This window comes from Ptychodera flava, chromosome 17, assembly GCF_041260155.1.
Source record: "Ptychodera flava strain L36383 chromosome 17, AS_Pfla_20210202, whole genome shotgun sequence".
Classification (NCBI taxonomy): Eukaryota; Metazoa; Hemichordata; class Enteropneusta; family Ptychoderidae; genus Ptychodera; species Ptychodera flava.
Genome location: NC_091944.1, coordinates 22,243,272 through 22,252,749, shown reverse-complemented (window position 1 = coordinate 22,252,749; position 9,478 = coordinate 22,243,272). Strand labels below are relative to the sequence as shown.

Here is a 9,478-nt window from a genome sequence, read left to right as displayed (position 1 = left end):
CCCGAAAGTAATAATCTTGCCATTCTATCTCTAAATTTAGCACTATGACATCTTTTTCTGAATATGATTTCCAACTGTGTATTCCAAGTTTTTTTATGTTTCGCGAAAATAAAAATATTGCCAATATTTTCTTGTATTTCTACATACAAACCATAGGAAGTGGCTGATACCATACTTCTAACCATGGATGAAGCAAAAATGAGGCATGTATAGCACTAAGGCATTGACACGAAGAGAGGTTAGCCGTCAATCCCGCAACTTGCTCGTCCGACTCAGAAGAAGATGCTCAAAACATCTCCTCTTCTTTTTTCATCGTCTTACCAGCATTACAGTGAAATTGATTATGACTGTACCTAAGATAATGACAACAGTTTTACTTCAACGGCCAAGTATAAACTTTTGACAATTATTTTCCAGGTTTTAAGGTTATGTTTCGTGAGTCTCAGCAGTTTGTAGGTCTGCCCCCACAACGTATTTCTCAGTTTTTCAATATTGATTGTCTATGTGTGTCCTGCATTGTTAGTATTGATAATCATATTCAGGTCCGGACTTGAATTCAGTTGTCAACAATTACAACGCTGACGCGCTGCAATGATAGACTGAATTCTGGTATTAGTAATTTTAAAATTTGTGGACCAATAAGTTGTTGTTGATACATGGAACAAAGATAATGAAAAAACAACAACAAAAGTTAGGCCTATAGTTTCTGTAACGTGTAGGAAATCATATATATCGACGGCTTTGTGATGATTATGAATGAATGTACGTATTCGCATAGCCAACCATGCCATAGATATCTGTCACCAATTTGATCTGCCCAACTGGCTCTTCACTCTGGGCAAAATGAGCTTTGAAATGTTAAAGTTCCATTAGCTGCACAGTAAATAATGTATATGATAGTTTATGTGCAACTTATGAACAAACATGGTTGAGAAACATTCATAATGATACAAGGAAGTGTGGAATGCAGAGGAATAAGCTCCGAACTTACAGACTATTTAAGACAAAATTTGAATTTGAAAGTTACTTGCTAGATATAAGATCTTTTACCTATAGGAGGTGGCTGACAAAACTAAGAATTTCGGATCACAACCACCAAACAGAACTGGGTAGAAGGTCAATTCCAAAAGTTCCTGCAAATGAAAGATTCTGCAAGCATTGTAAGTCTTTAGTTGAGGATGAATTTCACTTTGTAATAGAATGTCCAAAATACAGAGCTTATCGAAATAGTCTATTTTCATCCACTAGTTTGTATAATCCTGGCTTTCTTGATTTGAATGATAGAGAAAAGTTCATGTATATCTTTACTCACGAAAACAAACTACCTCTTGCCAAATTTATTTCTTGTACGTTAGTTCCTCCCCCAGCAGCAGCGTCATCCAGTGTTTGCTGAGTTTTGTAATTTTTGCCTTACCGCACTCGTTGAGTGTGTTGTTGAGCAATAAAGTAAAGTAAAGTAAAGTATTGAAATGATCACTGGCTCATGTTGAATAGCCTGTCAAATAACAGAGAATCGCATATTATTCGGAAACATTACGTGCCCTACAACTAAATAACATCATCATGTGATTTTACAACGAAAATTTCAATTTTGTCCGGACAGAAATACAAACTCTGTTGACACGCGGATTGCAACGTAGGCATTCTTCTGCACCTGCGCGAGCAATTTACAGCAATTTCAAAATAGATATTCATTACTTATGCCCGGCACTTACGTCGTAGTCCATTGTCCAAGCACGTTGCGTAGCCAGATGTCTGGCAATCCACGACGCAATGTTGTTTTGATCCTGCAATAAACGTGAACTTGTACATGTGGCGTCATCGCGGCGTCACCATATCTGCGTTCTCCCCAGCACGCTGAGCATGCCAGACGTCAACAAACGAGCTCGGAAGGGCAACACGTTTGAACAAAAATTAGCAGTTTTTGTGGCTATAACATCACTAATCATGTTTGTTTCTTCGTAAAACAACATTTGCAACAAATATGAGCCTCCAACATGGAATTTTCCGAGGTAAAAAAGTGGGTCAAAAGTTACAAATAATGGCCCTTTAAGTACAGGCCCCCAGCCTGACAGCACTTTCGGCCCGTTCATTTCAATAAACAGACTGAAATTCGATTGAAATCTGCTCGCGTGCCGCTCGCGAGTGTTCAGGTCACATCATGAATATTTCCATAACAACCCGTATATTATGACTTATATACCATAAAAATCAACGTATCCGTTGTTTTCTTGCACTCAAATTGAATCGATGACAGTTTGTTCAGTTTTAATTGGTGATGATTTTCTGTTTCAGCTTGTTTTGCGTACTTGGCAAAGTTTTGCGCGATCAGCGAGTGTGCAACACAACATTGTATCAATTTCCGGTAAAAGGATACCGATCGATTACGTTCACTACTCGGTGACTCTGTTATTTTTTTTTTCTCATCTCCAGAGGAATACTCAGGCAGGGCGGGCGGGCGAAATAAAAAAAAAAACGAGTACCAAAATAAAAAAAACTCTATTTGTTTCAGTTCAATGTTCTGTCCGTTCAGTCACTGCAATTTCTTGTCTTTAGTGTCAGACTACAATTTTTAAGTACATGCTAGGATGATCGCCTCAGAGGCGGCGCAAATAAACAAAGATTTTTTTATTTTCATGTCCGACGGAGCTGTAACGGTCGGTTGGGAGATGAGAAACACAAAAATTAAAAATGTCGCCCTATACTCCCTCCCAGTAGAGACTGCGCCCGTTCACCGCCGTTCTGTTATTTTTACCAATTTACTGCAATTTTCATTGTTCATATTCACCCAAAGCTGGTTTAAAAACAACATCTTGACAGGTATTTGGTCTTTACAACTTAAGAGACGCCTTGTTCTGCAGATGTAAACGCCATCAGATCGCCAAATTATTGACGGCAACAGTATATTTCAGTGATCGGAATAAATAAAATGCAAATAAAACAAGGTTTATGAAGAAATTCAAAAATCTAAAAACGATACGATTTTTGTATATCAATCAAAGGATCACCAAGCCATTTTAATCATTGGTTCAGAATTAAGAAGTTTATTCGATAAAAAGTGTGTAATCTGTTTGGTACATTAGACGCCATGGCGCGCCATTGTTTTCTATGAGAAATCGAGCTTATTCCGCACATCGTGAAATGAAAAATACATCTAAAAAACCCGTTTGTTTAACTTCTTCATTTCGCCATTATTTCTTACAATATTTGAGATAACGCATCTCATGAAGGTTAACTAAAAGTCTGTCATTTTAATTTTTTAATTTTCTCTCTCATTTTTATGAAATGACGACTTTGCGATCGTTTGTGAGGTTTGCTGTGTTTTCACCTATTTTTGCATATGAGCATTGTCACTTAGGTATTTTAAGAATTCCTCAATGAAATTATTGCCAAAATGTCATAATGGAAAGAGGAACATATAAGGAAATTGAATCTGAAACTCTTTCATAAATATTTAGCTGTGCAGCTAGGAAATTAGGCCAAATTTTCAAGATTGCGCGGAAAACGGTTGACTCTTTGTACGCTTACTCGACGTATGTGTGTGGCGAAAAGTGCTTGAGAAGTTGTGTGAACAAAAGTGAACAAAATGTTTTTTTTTTTGCCCATAGTGCTATGTTTGATACAGGAAATGTTATATGGGGTGGGGTCACTTTTGCTTCGGCGATAAAATTTACATACAATATTTCTGGGGATCCGATACCTTTAAGTTCTAAAGTTCGCGTTTATTCCAACTCAGAAAGCTTCTTCAGAGACTGGTTTTTCACAGACGGTCATCATATTTCGTGTCCTTCTGCAGCATCATAAAAATGCAGTTTTACAATCAATTAATTTATTCAAAATAGGATTAAAAACAAGAACAGAATCATCTGGACAGCCGTGACGGTGTTCAAAATACCACGAGGTGAATGATATGTTGCGTTCGACATGCAGCAAATCATAGACCGTCGAGAAAAACTCGAGGATCTATGAGCAAATGCAGTCTACAACACAATGCCAGCTCTGCCAGCTGGGTGTTGCGTTGAAGCGCGCCCTCATAGGCGGCACATAAAATCGACATTGTTTTCATGTTGAACTTCATTTAAAATCGACTTGCCCAGAAAGTCGGCAAGATCAAATAGAAATAGACGTTGATATCTTGTGAACAAATTAAGTCACACATACTAGTATTAAAAGATGTAAGCTTATTAGAGCAACGCATAAAGTTACCAGCCCTCAAACTTGTTTGAATAAGTAGGCCTATAATAGGAAAGTTAGGAATGAGAACTTCTTATTACTAAATTATAGTCTATACTGCTTTCGGTCAAAAAGTTTTCTTTTGAAATGCTTGCTTTATATATACATGTAGGATTATTCACAAGCAACAAAGTCCTGTTTTTTATGTTTAATTAGCATTCATTCTCTTCACCAATATTCCTTGAAAAGGGATACCTTATTTGTGTTCCGCTGTTTATTTTTGGTCCAAGAGTATCTGTGTATCGGACACGGTCACGAAGAAAAGTGTTTGAACGTACGAGCTTCAAGTTTTGGAGGTCCCGTGATTTCTCAAACCATTGGAATTTTCATCTCCACAAAGTTCGTCAGTGTGGTTAGTGCCAATTCCTGTCTCACGACACGAAATATAGCTGGCGATCTGAAATTCTTGCCGATGACGGTTCGCATACGCCGTTAGCTTTCTCTCAAACTACAGACGTAGAAATCAGTGCGACGCTGCAGCTGATCACGGTCACGCCGTGAGCGGTCTGTTGTGACTGCCGAGAAATGAATGTTAGATATATCGAAAAACTTAACAATAAATGGATAATAGATACGCGAACAATAGCATTCATCACTTTCTGGTTCTTTGACTGACTTTTGACAAAAGCGTTGGTATTTCCTGCACGACCATGGCTATTGATTTGCAGATTTAACGCATTGATTCTTAATTTCTTTTTCTTTGACGTGCCTCAGAGATCTGGTTCGGGAATTTTCCAAATTTCACGGTGTTCGATTTTTATGATAACTTTAACTTTTAAGTTTATTGTTATTTTTTATGACTAGTCAAATACTGTTTGTTTAACGTTTACGGTGTAATGACGATGTCATAAACCAAAGCAAAATAAAACAAAGTGTTGTTATTCTCAACGTCGCCAAACTGATCAGCTCCGGCGTATACGGTTTGTGTTGCTGTCCGGACCGTCCGCGTACTCGACTGCCATCGCCCGAGCAACATACTTCCTCGCCGAGGTATGTGTCACGGAATGACCATAAAGCAAACGGGCCACTTGATTACCTGACTCTTTGAACTGTGTGTTGTGCATGCGCAGAGAAGAAAAAACAGGTGGATGGATCAATTGATCAATAAAGTACAAAATTAACCCGCGGCTAATAGTAATCTCCTTGGCAACGCGGTCACTCTAACAAACCGAGGGGTCGTAAACAATACACAAGTACCACAATGCACCGCGCTACTCTCGATTTTGCTGTGGAGTTGGCGATCAAAGTCTGCATATACTGTACGGTGGGAAAACATCTGCTATGATTTTGAAGTAGTTCGAACTGTTACCCAAGATTTTGACGTCCACGGGGATACTCCGCAAAGATGACGACCAGGGCCGTGGATCCTGTGACGGCAAAGAGCGTTCACATTTACAGGAACGGGGACGGTTTTTACGCGGGGCGGAAATTTGTGGTGAATCAGAAACAGATCCGAAACTTTGATTCCTTCCTGAATCAAGTCACGACGGGGATCCGGGCAAATGCTGCTGTCAGAAACATTTATACGCCGGTCAACGGCCACCGAGTCCATGATTTGGATAGAATAGAAACCGGCAGCTCCTACGTTGCCGCTGGCATGGAAAGATTCAAGAAAATTGAGTGAGTAATTTCGTGTCGCCCGGTGCTTATGCTTGGTGCTCGCGATTGGTAGTCACTGGGTGAAGATCGATCGCATTGCGTCGAGTGGCGTGAGCATACCCACGTTGTATTTAGGCAATTAAAGAATACGACTAGCTGTCATGATTCCCAAAACGATTCCTTGGTCGTTTGACGTCGGCTGTACGACGTTTTAGTAGACTTTTTACGTATTGTATTTGTTTGAGTGTCTATTTTCAAGTGAGACCCTTCAACGCTGTGAAGACATAAACTCTCCGTAATGGCTTACCTCCTTTTGTGCACTAGGCACCCACAAAACAAAACATTCAAACAACCTGTATGAAACATTGTAAGAAAGTGACACGTTTCAACTATTCTGCCAATTTGTTTTCTTAACCTTAATGCGATTTTATCCTGACTTCATTTTCTTTTCAAATTCCTTTAGATATTCCGAAATCACGTCGAAAAGACCTCAGAACAAACCACGGTTTTTGGACGAGGTACGTATGCACTTAACGTTCATCCTCGAAGCCCTTCAGGTTGTGTTTGTATGTATTTCAAGCCGTGAAAACTAAGCTAACAACGTCTTATGTTCATCAAGGGTGAACAGGCTTCATTTGTTAACCGTCAGAAGCGGTCCAAATGGTTTCTTTTTCTTCAACCACTGAAATAGTCGTTGAATTCAAACGACAGGGAAAGTCGCGTGGCGTAGAAAGACACGACCCGTGCACGCGCCCCAGTGCTTTCCTGACTAATAATGTCGAGATTTAGATAAAGCCTTTGCAGATGTTATTTTACAACCGTGTTGAGTGAACACACGCGTTACATGGTGTAGTCCCATTCGACCAAAGAACGGCATTTTGACGATGTAGTGACAGTTACCAAATTTTGTTCACAAATTAGTCAAACATTCAATTTATAATAACTCCCTGGACTCATATGCGCAGTAATGAAAAACATTTTCAGTTGAACTGTACTCATGAAGTAAAGCCAACGTAATTGAAAAATGGCAATGTCATAGGGGTAATACTAATAGCATAAAACTAGACAATGTTTAATTACATTCCCAATAATTTGATAAAGGCTCTGTGATCTGTAACTAAAAGAAGGGGGAAAAATTATATATATATATATATATATATATATATATATATATATATAATATATATATATATATATATATATATATATATATAAAAAAAAAAAAAATATATATATTATATAATATATATATATATATATATATATGAAAAAAAAAATTTATTTAATAATTCATAAGTGCAATTGATAACATCTCTTAAAATCAAAGTCTTGATTATGTAATCAAAAGGTAACACCTGTTTCTAGAATAATTCCTGTCAGAAGAAAGTAAGTTCCTGGTCCTTGGTGGTTTTGTCACACATGGGAAGTAGAGATTAATTATTAAAACACAGACTTTTGAGACTTTTATTCAAGTATGATGCAACATCCTTGTGCGGAAATACGGTCTGGAGCTGGGTTTCAGCTAATTTCCCTGAGGCTCATCAACTTTCATCGATGTACTGACATCTGAATTTAATCGACTGTAACTGTAGATATGTTTTAAATTAGTTTTTGTTTCAGTTTGTAAAATACAGCACCGAGTCCTACTCCCAAATCATGTTGAAGTTCTAAGTGCTCAACTTTTCAATTTACAACACCCGTTGGCCCTTTTAATTGAATATTCCAGGCTCTTCTGTCACTTATCCCTGGGGAACCTGCAGGATGGTATCCGGCTTTTCAAACACTGTTCAATATTGACACTGTATATAAACAGCTATAACCAACATTTTGAACCATAAATAAGGTCAGAATTCACAGTATACAAGGCAGATTTATGAACTAAAACAACAGTAATTAATAAAGTGACCATATTAATATTTTTTTTCCGGCAGCACTATAGTGCCAATTATCCTTTCATGTTTCCCCCACTAAATGAGACTGACAGGAGTCAGTTTTTCTGAAAACTGTTCTCTCATGGATGTGGAAATTTTTGTGAAAATGCTACTAATTAGTGGTTCTATAGTATCATTATTGAAAGCTTTTCACAGTAATCAGGAAATGGTGATAACATGTCAGCATGGCAACAAAAAGTTATCTCCATGGAAACCATGCCGTTGTATACATTGTTTCCTTATGCCCATTATCGCTAGTGAAAATACATCTAATATTCAACCCAACAATATTGTCTGTGGTTTCATTTGTCGGAATAAAAATGAGAAATCTGCGAAACAAGAGATAAGACGGGAAGTAGAGTGGAAAAAGTGACGTGTCTATTGTTGCAAGACATCTGATTGTTCTCTGGTGTGATTTCAATAGTGCCATTATCCCCTATGTGTAGTATGGGGGATGCAAAGTAAGAATATTAATTCAATTATCAGGTAGTTTTGACACATCCATGAACTAGTCACATGCACTGGTGATAACGACATCCAGAGGTGTGATAATGGAAGTATCCCAATATGAATAATTGACTTAGTCAATAACCAGCGTGGCCTTATTACCTCTCTAATTGAATCAATCTCTGCCGTGTGAACCATTAGCACTTCAATTGAAAGCAAAATGTCGGAAGCCTTTCACAGATCGTCAGATGTTCACCACTGCAACGCTCTTTGCTTTTACAGTAGCTATAACACATTTCATGCAAATATTTAAATATGCGAGAGAACATGATTCTTCAGTACAGAACAGGTGTTCACAGCATGGGTACACCGTGACACTCAGGCTAGTATATTAGATAAAGTTATTTCAAACAAGTAATTGGCCATAATTAGAAAGAGAGCAAGCATAATTACTCTATCACAGCGACCTGATACGGTTATCGGGGATTTATAGCCAGGACATTGTTCTCAGTTTGAATCTTATTCACGCAAATTTTGTTTTTTAAAAAAACAATTCAAATTTAAAATATGCATTTCAGAATTTTTTACTGTGAAAGTAAATTTGTCACAGAAGCTTCGAAAGAATTAGAAAATATAAAAAGATTTGTCGTTAAATAAGAATAAAAAATGTGTTTGCTACAAATTTCCTCTTGAAATTATTTGCCATTGAACAGGACAGACAATAGCTTTTTTTGAGGCAGTTTTAAGTAAATACAGTATTTTTTATGTCACTGGTATGGGCTTCATAGAATTTGTTACAAACAAGTTGGTTATGATCTCATTATCTGCCTGACAGAGTGATAAAATTAATGTGCATTTTGTAAAGGCCTGCAGATGTCAGTCTGTCAATGCCAAGGATATTTCACACTTTAGTAATTTGAGGAAATGTGATTAGTATCAGTATAACATACACTCAGTGATGATGTTAAATCAGCCTTAAAAACTTTTCTAAATCAAATTCTCTCACAGCTATAATGAAAAGATCAGAAAGCCACACTTTAATCCAGTTTACTTGTTATCCCATCAATTGTATACATTGAATTGTGCACTTCTTGAAGTACATCAAAAACTTGACCGTGGTGAAAATGACTGGCTCATGTAGCGTGTATGTGCACTCTATCCATGGTTGCCATAACAGGAGTACCAGTGTTTATCTGCCAAATTGCTACCAGTTTAAAGTGAGGGTGTGGTGACGTTGACGACTGAGAAATGAATCTTGCGAGAGTTAA

At 37.6% G+C, this 9,478-nt stretch overlaps 1 protein-coding gene across 1 annotated transcript in view; it reads left to right on the top strand.

Moving 5' to 3' along the window:
• Positions 1 to 5,309: 5,309 nt before the first annotated feature.
• LOC139115784 (doublecortin domain-containing protein 2-like) overlaps positions 5,310 to 9,478 on the top strand; it is a 52,023-nt gene continuing 47,854 nt past the window's right edge. The window contains exons 1-2 of the mRNA XM_070678141.1: positions 5,310 to 5,853; positions 6,296 to 6,350. Of these exons, the coding sequence (XP_070534242.1) occupies positions 5,579 to 5,853; positions 6,296 to 6,350 (330 nt within the window). The 5' untranslated portion in view covers positions 5,310 to 5,578. The remainder of the gene's footprint in view (positions 5,854 to 6,295; positions 6,351 to 9,478) is intronic.